The sequence below is a fragment of the Balaenoptera borealis genome (assembly GCF_965194805.1).
Source record: "Balaenoptera borealis genome assembly, chromosome: 14".
In the NCBI taxonomy this organism is placed as follows: domain Eukaryota; kingdom Metazoa; phylum Chordata; class Mammalia; order Artiodactyla; family Balaenopteridae; genus Balaenoptera; species Balaenoptera borealis.
In genome coordinates this window covers 28,819,294-28,833,213 of record NC_138875.1, presented here as the reverse complement: position 1 = coordinate 28,833,213, position 13,920 = coordinate 28,819,294, and the positions used below count along the sequence as shown (strand labels likewise).

General features: G+C 43.9%; 1 protein-coding gene across 6 annotated transcripts in view; it reads left to right on the top strand.

Moving 5' to 3' along the window:
- The window catches only part of SETBP1 (SET binding protein 1), a 383,472-nt gene that overhangs the window by 24,326 nt on the left and 345,226 nt on the right, over positions 1 to 13,920 (top strand). For 5 of the 6 annotated variants that reach the window (XM_082355670.1, XM_082355669.1, XM_082355668.1 and 2 more), the window contains exon 2: positions 2,703 to 3,360. In XM_082355670.1, coding sequence (XP_082211796.1) covers positions 2,875 to 3,360 — 486 coding nt within the window. In that variant the 5' untranslated portion in view covers positions 2,703 to 2,874. Of the gene's footprint in view, positions 1 to 2,702; positions 3,361 to 13,920 lie in introns of those variants that run through there. The other variant, XM_082355671.1, reaches the window with a different exon arrangement.

Below are 13,920 nucleotides of genomic sequence, written 5' to 3'. Positions count from 1 at the left end.
GGATGTCCATGATCTGGCTGTAACCTTTTATCTCCAGCTATACCTCTTACCAGTCACCACATTGTACCACAACTCCTAGCCAAACCTCAGCTTTCTCTTTCCTGAACATAACCCTGTGTGCTCCTGCCCAGCCTTACCTCATGCTGTTCCTTCTGTCTGCCATGTCTTCCTTCCCACTCCACTTATTGAAGCCCCTCAAGGTCAGAGCCGTATCCTATGCTCTCTTGAGGACTTCCTGTGTAGTTTCCTATCTATCAGTCTACACCTTGCTCAAGTGGAAAACCCTTTCTCTTCCCTTTGTTTCTATCCCTTATTATAGGACATATAAAAATATCTGTTTTGTTTTTCAAATCTGTCTTCAAGAGTGTAACCTCTTTGAGGAAAGAGATTGTATTTAAATTGTGTATCTTAGGATCTTGACTTGAGGAGAACTGAAAAAAAAATTGTTGAATATTCATTTTTTGTGGATCTCTTACTATTTGAGTTTCAAGTTTTGGAACTTTGTCTTCTATATTAATTAGTTAATGATTTATACTACTAAATATAAGAAACTCTGAAGTGAGTCATTTTTTAAAGGGAAGATACTTTCTCAATATAGATAATTTATCCACTTTGTACTCCTATCTGTTCCTCTAAAGTTTAGATTTTACCTTCTTTTCTCTCATCACAGAACCTGCAATAGCTATTGACCTACTCTGGTTCAAAGGTCCAAATAGATTTAGTTTAGGAAATTTTATGGAGAATATGCCTCAGCTTTTGCTCTGACCAAAGGACGCTTTACAGGTAGGTACCAGGGAATTAAAATGTAACACTGGAGATTCCTGCCAGAGGGAGTAAACCACTGAACACTGTTGCCGTAAGAAACATGGCTACCAATTTGTATGGTTTTTTGCTCAGTGGAGGTAAATAGGGACAGGTTCTCAGGCATCTTGATGCCTCCAACAGCAGTGTGTTACCTGACACTAGTAAGAGAGGCCTCAATGAATGTTGACTTGAATATGACTTTTTAAAAACTATGTAAGGTTTTGGGCAGGTAGGCAGATCAGTCTAGATGAGACAACAATCTCACAAGTAAAGGAAGCATAGTGTCATCTGGTCTAACTGCCCTCCTCTGCTCCTCTGCTCCTAAGTGGGGACTTGGTCCCTTTTGTGGCATGGGGCACAGGTGGCAGTCCAGTGTTTGCTTGACGACTTTGGGCAGGATGCTCATGCTCTCACCAGGCAGCCACTTCTCTTGCAGAAGTGCTGCATTCATTGGGTTTTCCCCTAAGTGGAAGCAGTTGTAAATGTGTCTTTCTGTGGGGCTGAGCAGTTCCCAGGAGCTGAGTATGTTCCTGGGCTTCTCTGGGGAGCAGGGTCCATGTTAAAGCCCTGCTGCCTTGCTGACTGGCTTCCTCACAGGGCGTCAGCTGAAAATGTACTGATTCCAGAGGGAGGAAGTACCCGCTCGGTTTCCAGTTCTTGGCTGTTCTGAATGTATGTTGCATTTTTGGCATTTTCTGGTGGGCACATTTGCTGGTCAGTTCCTTAAATTGATGGGTTCAAAGGTAGCAGCCTAAGGTATGCTGTAATGCCTTCTGCTGAGTGTTCAGCCATTTGGAAGGCTTGGATGTAATCTTACCTACAGCCAGGGGTAGAAGGAGATGATGTCTTGAAGTTGAGGGCGGCCCCAGGGCTTGAGGTTTTCTCTTGAGAATGAGCATTTGGGCTTTCTTTTGAGCTTTAAAAATGATGAGTATGAAATTGGGAATAATGGGACATGGAGTGAATAAGGGTGAAGGATAGTTTAGCTGATCCTATGATGGTTTGGTGAGGAGGAAGGCAGAATAAAAAATCCTGGGGGGATTCCTGGCACTTCCAGAGGCCTGTGAAATGCTCCCTCTCTCCCCTCTCTTTTTTGTTGTCATGTAGACATAACGCCACTTTATTTAAGGTCTAGGAAGGGAATTAAAACTGTCTCGGGTGACTATTTTTATCTAAATGATTGATAATGATTAAATAACTTTTGTGTTGGAAACATTTTTAGCATTTGTTTTGCATTAATCACAGCATTAGAAGTAATTGCTCACTGAACTTTTTTTGTTTTCCTTTTACAAGCCTTCACCTAAGCTTTGCATTTATTTATTTTAAGAAATAAAGACAAGACTTGCATGATTAAAATAATTCATAATGAAAGATAATAAAGGAAGAATGGTCCAGAAGTTCTTCTTCTGAGGGGATGGAGAGCTTGGCCCAGGCAGCCCAGGGTTGTGTTCAGCTTTGCAGACTGTTCTTCACGTGTGAGAGGGAAGTTGTGCAAGAAGCCAGCCAGATGCAGTTTTCACAGACCTGAGCATCAGCACTTAGACTTCCTTTCATCATGGCTGGCCTTGATGGTGACTCAGCCACCTGTGGCTTTAGTATAAGAAGCATCTAGCTTGTTACTGGACTGGAGGACTCACCTCTCTTATCTTTATTCTTGGGCCCACAACCATAAAAATTAATAACAATTCAATGAAAGCCTGTGTGTGTGCGTGTGTTTCCCCCTCTGCTCCAATATAATGTAATTTGGGGATGTGAACTTTCTGGTTTGACTTCTTTCCAATCATTTTTTTCTGATGCCATAGATAAGTGAGGTAGGATGGGGCTTCTGGAACTTAGTTTGAGTTACCTTTGAGGTCATTTTCCTTCCTGCCATGGCTAATTATCTCTCTGCTTCTCAGTTGCAGATCTGATCCCTTCTGAACAACCTCACCGTGTCTCCATCCCTGGGACTCTGAACCCAGCAGCTGGACCACTTTCTCCTTGGAATTTTGGGTGCCCTTTCTTCTCACCTTTCCCTTTTCCCTTTTCCCCGTCCCCCTCCTGAGAACTCGTGGAGACTGTAGGATTGTCATGGAGTCCAGGGAAGTCTTAAGCGGTTCCCGGCAAAGGGGGAGCGAGTCGGAATTCCTGCCGGTCTCCTCAGCCAAGCCCTTGACTGCTCCTGGCTGTGCAGGGGAACCTTTGCTCTCTGCTCCGGAGACTGGGAAGGGGATCCCAGTAGGCGGAGAACGCATGGAGCCAGAGGAGGAGGATGAACTGGGCTCAGGACGGGATGTGGATTCCAACTCCAATGCAGACAGTGAGAAATGGGTGGCAGGAGATGGTCTGGAAGAACAGGAGTTTTCTATCAAGGAGGCAAACTTCACAGAGGGGAGCCTGAAGCTGAAGATTCAGACCACGAAGCGGGCTAAGAAACCCCCAAAGAATCTGGAGAACTATATATGCCCACCCGAGATCAAGATCACCATCAAGCAGTCTGGGGACCAGAAGGTGTCCCGTGCTGGGAAAAATAGCAAAGCCACAAAGGAGGAGGAAAGAAGCCACTCCAAAAAGAAGGTAGGGATCCCTGTTGACTAGGTTTTTTCTGTTTGTTTTTGCCATTTTATCCTCAACATTTAAGGGTCTATTTGCTTATTACTTAATTATTTATAAATTACTAATCTCCTTGATGGAATACTTAGGACCTGCAGAATAAATGTCTCTGATATCTTGGTATAGTGTCCAATTTATTATTATGGATACTATCGACCAAAAACAAAACAAAACAAAGCAAAAAAGAAACTACTAGAATTATAATCCTGGAAGTTCCTATTTATTGTGTAGCAGCCAGTTGGCTGGGTCAGATCTGGCTAAGCTGTGACAAAATTTGAGGGTGTTTTTTGGTTTTTTTGCTTTAATATTTGCATTTGTTCTCACAGTCAAGAGTAGGATGTTGAAAATTTTGGTCAATCAGAACAGTCAAGAACAGTTATAACGTCCTTTTGGTTTCAATCACTGCTGTAAATCTTTCTACAATAGACAAATCACTTACTTGACTGAGGAAGCCCCGTCTTTGTAGTAAATGCGGCTCTTCTAGGGCTGAGAGATCATTATCCTGGAAGCCAGTGGTGAGCTTTAGAGCTGGAGCTGGAGAAAGGGAAGGGGTAGGGGACTGACATGAAGCTTTATCTAACAAACTGTAGACTTTTAGGACTGAGTGTTGAATGAACTTGGTACATGGTCATTTTCCTCATAAAAGTCAATGTGGGTGTGGAAAGCAGCTCTCTAGGTGATTTAGTGATGTTCTTTGGTTGGGAATGTATGGATCTAGGTTTCATTGTATTTATTTTGTGTCACAGAGGGTTACAGAGACCTCCCTTTCTGGGAGGGGTGTGACACTCAGCTGTGATAGCAGAGGGCTGCCCTAGTCCAGAAAGTTTTTGTTTCCAACAATCTCTGGGTCTTGTGAACAGCTCTGAAAGGAGCCCTCTTGCTGACAGAGTTTTGCAGTTCTAGGTAGTAGATGTTAACCAGAGTCTTTGTAACTCTCTCCCCCACATCGTAATTATTTGGATTCTGGACATGATGGAAGATAAAATGGTCTATATGAATGAACCTCTCTCCTTTATACCCCAGAGATAATCTGTAGTGTTTCTGTTGACAGTAGTTTTTGAACTTTGGGATAGTCATTTTCAATAAAGCTGCTAAGAATCATGTTGTTTCTTTAGTGTAGGGCTTGTGCCCTTCCTTATGCTAGGCATTTTGGCTGATTTGTCGAAGTTAAAATCCAAAAACTTGGACTAGAAGAGACTTTTCTGAGTGACCAACACCCCCAGTTTGCTGAGACTATCCTGGTTTTTAAACAGAAAGTCCTGCATCCAGGTTCAGTCCTGGGCAAGCCAAGGCAGTTGACCATTTTACTTTAACATTGGGAACATAAAGGAATCTTTAGAAATTGGTGTGTTTTTACATAGCATAGAGGTAGTGCTTTCCCCTCTCCCCTCCCCATTTACAGCTTTGCGATGCTTTCTGGGTTCTCTGTCATAAAACCAAGGATTATCTAGATGCACATGGAAACTTTTGAGGTTTTTGCAAGCAGATGCAAAGAAATGCACGCAGGCTCAGAAAGTTAGCCTTTGCTTTGGAGTCGGGTCTCTTCAGCTTTGAAAACGAGTATCTTTGTCTGTGGCCACTGAGATGGCACAAAGAGTGCTGTTGGATTTTTGTGTGGGTGAGCAGTCTTGAAAACTGTGGTAACAATTTCCCCTCCATCCCCATCACTGCCAGAATTTGAGTAGCAGCCCACAGTTTTGGGTGTGCAAACCCAAATTCACTATCCTAGAAAGAGAGTAAGTTGTCCTGATCAGTACTACTTTCCTAAGGCCATAAGATTGTTCCCAAATATAGGCTTCTGTCTATTGGAATGCCCCAGAATAAAACTCTGGAATTTGTGACATGGGGATGATTTCAAAGCTGAAATGTGCAATGGACCTCTACTGTCATATCTGAAATTCTCAGGCTGGTCATTCTCACCCAAAAAGTTGGATGCCCTTTTGTGCTTTATTGGAAAGAAAGAAGAAATCGCTTCTTTGAATACGTGACTTACCAAGTATGCATTTCTAAGCCTGAGCAATTGGAGGGGAAAGAAAGGAAGGAGAAAGGCTGAAATTCAATGTACAGTGCTGTGTTATGCTGGCACTGTAATGGGAATATCTATGAACATTTTAAATTGTTAGAAGCTTGCTTCATTTTGTATTCCTTTATCCTTCCTACGTTATGCCTAGAGCTGATTCTTTCCAGAGATGAACAAATAAAGTTAACGGTACTGGGTCTTAATCATTTGATAGATGATAGGAAGTTCTCTGATCTCTATTGGATTAGAATGTGAACTTTATTACTCTTCAAGTGCCTGTTGTTTTGCAAACAAGGAGTAAGCAAAAGCTGGAGCTGAGGTGGAGAGGTGGAAACCTTGCTTACCATTTGTATAGAAAAGTTCAGTGGAATGAGCTTGCAGAATTTATTTATTTGTATGAATGGGAAGTACATGATCAGTAATTTGAGATAGGGAAAAGGATGAGGATGGCATTTTGTAAACATCAGATCAGTGTCTCACTCTAAAATCTAGTCTTCTGGATTTTTTATCTTGAGGCAAGTTGCTCACTGAAAAGTGTACATGGAGTGGCCCCTGGGACTCAGGTCCTTTGCTAAGAGCTTGGAAAAAGGCTCTGTTGAGCTGTTCCTTGAGCAGGTGGAGATGCCTACTTGGGTATCACCTGATCATATATGCTGACTTAGAGCAGGTTTGGCAAACTATAGTCCGTGGGCAAAATCCAGCCCCCCGCCTGTTTTTATACAGCCCACAAGCAAAGAATGGTTGGGAAAAAATCAAAAAGAGAATAATATTTTGTAAGATGGGAAAATTATATGAAATTCAAATTTCACTGTCCATAAATACAGTTTTATTGGAATGGAGCCACATCTATTTATTTACATTTCGGCTATGGCTGCTTTTGCACTTAGACAGCAGAGTTGAGTAGTTGTGACAGAGAGTGTATGGCCCTCAGAGCTTAAACTATCTGCTATCTAGTTCTGACCAAAAACACTTGTTGACCCGTGACTTAGGGGAAGGACAGTGAGTTTTAGGATAACAAGGATTTTGTTTTATTTCATTTTGTTTTGAACGATTCAGCCTCCAAACCTGGAGGCTGGGGAAAAATGAACGTTAATCATTATGTGCTTTTTTGTGTTGTTTTATGTTTTTGTTTGTTTTACTTTTGCAGACCAATCAATTTTGTTCAAGTCATTGTTTGACAGCCTTTGGCAAAGACAGCTTATATTGGACCCCAAATGATTTGCTTTTTCATTGTTTTTTTGTAAAAAGAACGTTCTGTAGGATAATTATGGCATTCCTTACATATCACAGCTAGTTTTCTGCTACTTCTATCTGTACATGTTCTACTGCTGTGGGGTGAGGAGATGTATGTGTGATATGCTTAAGAGCTTTATTCCACATTTCAAACCTAGGCCCAATCCTCCAAACTGGAGAGTTGTTACAGATTTTCAGGTAACAGGGCCACTTCAGTAGTAGGATGTTAGGAGGGACCCATGAAAATACCACTTCATTGGCTCAAGGATGCGTGGACTCTTCTAACCAGCGGACAGGTCACCTCCCTTCCATGTAAGCTTAGGATGGCACTTGAGATGCTGTCTGGAAGAGGGTTTATGATGAACTGATTTATGTGAGGTATAAGAGCAGCATTTGGTAAGAAGTGGAGGCTGAAAAGAGAGCTCAGAACATATTTTAGGGCCTCAGAATTGTCCTTTGGGCAGGTCCTGAGTTGCAGATGGATGATCCCATAAATGCACCCTGCTGTTTATCACAGCACCCATGTTGTTGCATCTTAGACTGACTCAGGTAAGTGGTATAATAACTTAAGCTTCCTCTACTTTCCTTCTAGGTTACTCAATAAAAACAATAGAGAACATGAGAATGAGTCTCTAGAAGCAAGTTCAGGTGTAACATGTGAACTTAAAATGTTCCAGCAGTGACAGGTTGTTGTTGTTGTTGTTGTTTTTAACATCTTTATTGGAGTATAATTGCTTTACAATGGTGTGTTAGTTTCTGCTTTATAACAAAGTGAATCAGCTATACATATACATATATCCCCATATCTCCTCCCTCTTGTGTCTCCCTCCCATCCTCCCTATCCCACCCCTCTAGGTGGTCACAAAGCACCGAGCTGATCTCCCTGTGCTATGCGGCTGCTTCCCACTAGCTATCTATTTTACATTTGAGTGTATATATTTCCATGCCACTCTCTCACTTTGTCCCAGCTTACCCTTTCCCCTCTCCATGTCCTCAAGTCCATTCTCTACGTCTGCGTCTTTATTCCTGTCCTGCCCCTAGGTTCTTCAGAACTATTTTTTTCTTTTTTTAGATTCCATATATACGTGTTAACATACTGTATTTTAAGAGGCTCTCAGCTGGACAGAGTTTAGCAGCTCTCCTCTTTCTGAGGACTTTCTGTGGGTGTCAGGACACCCACCAGGTTCAACGGCATGAGAAGGAGAGGGTGTTCTGAGACAAGCACTGTGCAGTGATCCAGGGTAGAAAATGTGGTGTGGTTATCTGCACCAACTGGCTTTGTGACTCTGGATCTGGAATATAACCTTGCTGAAGCCCTGGTTTCCTCATCTGCCGAATAGAGATGCTAGTTTCCACAAGATATAACCCAATGTAAGATTTTAGGAAAAAATGGGTAATTTACAGACCACACGTCATAGTAATAGTTCCGATTTATTGAGCCATGTGGCAGACCCTCGGCTAGCTCTTTTATCTGTATTCACTTTCTCTATTAGTCCTTATTGCAGTCCAGTCAGACAGATGGTATTTATTTACAGATGAGGAAATTGAGGCTCAGTGGCTTCAGATAAGCAGGAGCAGAGTTGGCCTTTGAAGTCAGTTCTTCTAGACTGTTTGGCCGATGCTGGAGTCCAGGCCTCAAGTGCCCACACGGGAAAGGGCTGCTGGGAGATGAGGATCCAGCATGAGGGCATTTCTCTCCCACTTTCCCACATTGGCGAGGATGGCAGGATCATAACCTGGCATGCTGTCTTAAATTCCAAGTGTTTCAAAGCCTCATGAGTTAGAGTCTTATTTTTTCCTTTATTGTGCTTATGGATTGTTATTTGCTTCTCTTTTGTTTCTTTAGACTTAATGTTCCCCTTCCCCCAGCTTCATCAGGAGAACCTATTTTCTCTAGCAGCAGGGACTTCAACCTCATATTCCTCAGGGCCTGCGATGGTCCTAGGAGCATGTTCAGGACTCCTTCTTAGTAACCCCATGTGGAACATCATCATATGTGTATGGAAAGACCCTATATTCTCTTTTGAGCACTCATAACCCTCTCCTGGGAAGTCTAATAGGTCACAAATTCATGTACTCATACTTCAAATAGCACCTTCCTCGTGTCAAACACACAAAGTATGGGAGAGAAAAAAGGCTTTTTAGGTGATGTAGATGGGAAGCTAGTCTGGCATCAGATTGCAGAGAGTAATGAATATCAAATAAATAAATGGGTTTGCATTTAATTCTATAAGTAATGGAAGTGCTCAGCAGGCTTTGAATTGGGGAAAGGAAGGGTTGGGGGTCCAGGGAACATGATGAAAGTGATGTAGGGAAGAGAAGCATAAAAGGAGAGTCTTGGTAGTACAGTTGTCAGTAAGGAGGGCTGCACCAGGGTTCTCCATTTCCCCTGTAGACTGCTGAGATGCACATTTCTCTCCTGACACTCTATGGGTTGTAGCAGTTTGGAGGGGCTGCAGGAGGGAGGGCATGTTGGGCAGGGGATGAAAGGTGACTCAGATTGCTGTACCTCTGGTGCTGCACCCATCGCCATCTCCTCATCCACTCTGATGGGTGGCCCTGAGCATCCAACAGAGAGCCTTCCACCCTCCTTAGGGTTCAGGCGTCCCTCCCTCGCCATCATTTGTGCAACCCCTTCTCTGGTCACTCCGAGGTGCATTGCTTGGCTGAGGGCTTGCCCTCCCATCCTCAGGGTATGTGAATGTGGTACCTTGAACTCCTGGGAGTATATGAGCTTCCTCCCCGACAACGCCCTCAACCTGGCTGGGAGAGCAGGTCTGGACAGCATTTCTTCACAAGAAGCTGAATTTCTCCTCTCATTTAATTTTATATTTTCTTTCTATAGATTTTTTTTAAAGCAGCACATTCCTATTTATTCATCAGAGTGCCTGAAAATTTTGTTTCCTGATAGGTTTCTCTATAGTTATTTTAGAGCTAAAAACCTTTTCCATAAAGTAATTGTATCTACCGAGCAACAGGTTACATTTGACATCTGGAGTTGGTGTTCGGGAAAGAACACTGGACTTGGGGACAGGAGCCCTAGGTGCCAGCTCTGCCTCTGTTATTAACAGCTTCAATAAGAATGCTTTACCTTCCTGGATCTCAGTTTTTTCATGTTAAAAAAAAAAAGGAAAGAAAAAGAAAACAAACAGCTTTTGACCTTTGAAGCCTTATTTCTCTTCCAAAAACTGGAAACTTCAAGAGTCATTCTGTTAGATGAGGCAAGACTTTCTCTTTAAGAAAACTAGTTACTATAAACAAAATTTTTGACCTCTCTTCGGGACCCACTGTTCTGTTATCAGATTGTTTCCTTTTTGCCCCAGTGTCAAAAGGCCTAAAATTGTGGGAGCAAATGTCAGAGTTGAGCTTAAAAAGTAGTGAGATTTATCAGACTTGCACTCCATGAAGATATTCTGGGAATGTTTGGTTCCCCTCTTCCCTCCTTGTGTGCTTCTTGTTTTCTTCCTGTGTTTGGGATTCTCTGGGGGTTTAAAGCACCGTGCTGGCTCTTTTCCTCTTGGTACTTAGTTTCATTTTGGACTTCAACAAGGAACAGCCTTTGGTGAACTCCGTGCCATTGAAGATAAACCTGTCAGAGTAAAAGCAAGAAAATTGTGTTCTCATCTGATGGAGACTCATTCATTCCCTGAACTGTTCAGGTAAGAAATAAGGGATCTGTTAGAAAGAGTGCCTGTTCTGAGAGTGGATTTGAACTCAGATCCCCTGATTCTAGACCAGGTTCTCTGCAGAGAACCTGCACTAGAACCTGGGCTCCCTATAACCTTAAGCAAGTTACTTAATCCCTTGAAACAGTTTCCTAACTGTGTGAAAACCAGGGATAATAGTAGCACCTCTTTGCTGGTGTCTTGTGGAGATGAAAGTGCCTGGTGCGCTTAGCACAGCACCTCACTCAGTGTGCATCACCTTTCTTCCTGTTCTGCTTCTCTCTCTTCCAGGTCACCCACAGGACCCTCCTCAGTACAGGCACAGCTAGGTACACAGTGACCTGCAGTTTTACTGGGTGCCTAGGAGGCGTGGGCTGTCTAAGAAGCCATGTGTTTCTTTAGGCCGATCCTGTTTTAATAAATACCGCTCGTGGCTATGTTGAATTGTGTTGGCTGGGTGGTGGTGCCAGTGTCTTATTTCCGATGCCTGCACAAGCATCTACTAATAAAGCATGCCACTAATGCTTTTTTTTTTTTTTTTTTGGTGGTGAGAATTGGTATGGGATTTATTTAGAGATGATTCAAAGGTCTTTTATCTCTGTGGTCACTTATCTGCCAAACCAGGATTGCTGCTAAGCTCAAAGCATGACTCAAAATGAAACTTTCGAAGCAGAGTCATAAGAACGGCAAAGTGGGGTTCAGCTCGTGCTTCCTTGCACCCCTGCCACGCTCCCAGCATTTGCAGAGTCACCCGCCCTTCTCCATCATCCCAATTCTACATCCTTGAAAAGTCCTCTCTTAAGGCATTTCCAGTTGACCTTCACTTGCATTGCCTTTTTTTAATTTTTAATAAAAGGCAAGAGAAATGATCCTGTTTTGCCCTTCTCTACCCCATCCTTTGGGTCTTCTGATTCCTGCAACTTTAAGTGAAAAACATCCCACCTTCAAAGCACTATGATGCAGGACATCCCAGGATGTCCCTCTCCTGCCTTTCTTGTTCATGAGATATGAGTCACTTTGGTCAGGAAGTCGCTGGGTCTGGTTAAGAGCTGCCTAGGCAGAGAACATGGGGATGTGGCAGTGAGGTTCTCAGAGCCTGGGCCCCAGGCATTGGTTCAGGCTCCTGACTGCCTTACGTACAGAAATCAAACACATGAGGCAGTGAAGGCTTGTGTTATAGGGGTTTGGCTTATCCACAATAAGCTAAAAATTCGTGTTAGAATTTTCACATGGCCAAGGTACTTTGGGGAAATGGTTTCAACTCATTTGGTCCTCAGGGTGACTTGACTTGGAAGGTGGCATTAAGGCTCTGCTCCCCGCATGCCCACAAGAGGAACCAGTGGCCAGAGGGAGAGGCTGCCAGTGGGGACGGCAGAAGCTCAGTAGAGCCAGGTTCCCAGGAGGTGTGCAGATAGACACAGCATGCAGACACCCACATGGACCAGCAGTTGTGTGCAGTGTGTGCAGGAGTCTGAATTATGTGCTGTCTGGTGAAGCCGCAGCCCTTGGTGCAAGCTGAGGCCGCTGTCAGAGCGTGTCCGAACACGGACAGCCAGCCCAATCCCTGTCTTGAGGGCAGGTTTGGGTGACATAACTTCTAGGGCTCCTTCCCACCTTCCATAGTATTCCATTGGATCTTGGCCTATGAAGGCAGGGGGCCTCCGTCTGTAACTGGAGTGTGCCTTTGCCTCTGAAGTCCCAGGTTTGTTTTTTTTTCTTGCCTGCCCCTCCCTCCTCAGACTAACTTCCCTCACCTCCCCACCAGCCTCTGACCCCACCAGGGGAAAGAGTAGAGGCCTTTATTGACTCTGAAAAATCCAAGCAGTTCCCATCTTGGTACCTGGCCCTTGAGGCCATTTGATAATCATCATTAGTATCAAATGTGGGTTGCTTCAGTGTGTTTTTCTAGACCTTGTTTGTGGTGTTTTTCCCACAGTGTCTTCTTCGGCCCTCACAAGTTTCTAGCCAGTTTCACAGTTGGTGGGGGGGGATTGGCAGAGATGGAGCAGAGGGGGTAGAGAATTCTTGAAGGGACACAGACAGACAGCAGTTCTGTCCTTCAAGGTGGACCACCATGCCTTGCCAATAAGAAGTAATCATTTGCAGATATGAATGTGCCCGGGAACGTGGGCAGCCTTTCATGCCAGGCCAGTTAGTTCATTTGTTTAGTGCTGTGAATGAGAAGCCATTCACAGCACTAAACAAATCGGGGGTTTCAGCATTGTTCACAACAGACTGTATCCCTGGAGAACAGCCTTAAAGGAGTTGATCATGGGTGTGGTTAAAGGAGATCTATTTGTAGCATACAGTGGGAGTCTCTGTGATTTCTCCATCCTTGTCCTTTCAGGGGAGCAAGAGGTGGACACGGATTTATTTGGCTGTGCGGCTCTTTCTTGCACCATCAGGTTCCTGAACTTCCCAGTCTTCCCACTGGATTACTGCCACTGAGTAAATGGCAGGGCAGCGTCATGCTGGGATATGGGTGCAGTTGGGTCATGAAGGAAGGCAAGATTAGGAGATCCAGAAAGGGTCTGAGAACCAGGAGTTAAATCTGACACAGGCTAGAATCTGGCACCAGGTCAGGAGGCAGGCGAAGGCCAACCACAGAAACTATGGGTCAAAAGGAAAGAATGGGTCCACAGTTGGGTCACACTTCCAGCATCATGGACTTCACTGAGAGTCAGAAGAGCCTCTGAATATTTCCATTTCAGCATCCCTCATAAACAAACAGAAGACACCTTCCAAAATCCCTCATGGACAGTTATTTGGCTGCTGCTCAATGGCCCTCAGGGAGGAGGCTCGCTGCTACCTCTTGAGGCAGCTCTGGTTTTAGTAAAGCTCTTTCTTATGTTGCACTAAAATCATTCTTTTAAAAGCCTAAATATTTCCAGTTCCTGAAACTGTTCCTGGGATTCCATGGTTTCCTGATGCCAAAGCACCTTGGTTCCTATGCCAGGAGTGCTAGTTTGTCAGTGTCCTTCCTAAAAGGCATCCGTGGGGAGGGCTCACAGAGCAGAGGACAAAACTGGAAGGTGGTCTGGGGCTACAGGGGACTGTGCCCTCCTCCACTCTAAGCATAGTATCTCTATTAACAGGACCCCAGGCTATATCAGCTTTCTGGCAGCTTCATCATTGTTAGTGTATACTGAGCTCAAGGTCAAGGAGACTCCAATTTGATATTGCCTTCTGCTACTTTTGCTGGTCCAAATCATCACATCCTACATACAATGGACTCTGGGCCAAAATGCAGGTGTTTGCATTATCCTTCTTATCATTTCTTTGTGCACAGTTATAGGCAGGGATCTGAGTCAAATATTAGTCAGATGGTCTAGTTAGGGTCTGTGGACTACACAGAAAGCACAGAAATAGGGCAACTGAAATGTAGATGCCCTCTCACTCAGAGCTCCTCTCCTGTGCTTTCATACTGGGGTATCTCTAGATGGTTCTCCACCATCTGTGAACCTGGTTTCTCATTTACATAGTGGCCTTTTTGGATCTAACTAAAAAAGTTTTAAAAGTGTGTTATCAAAGGTAAAGTATTTTCTTCTCGGTTACGGTGTAAGCTCTCTGAGGACAGAAGTTGCGTCTTTTATTTCCTGGCCTGGG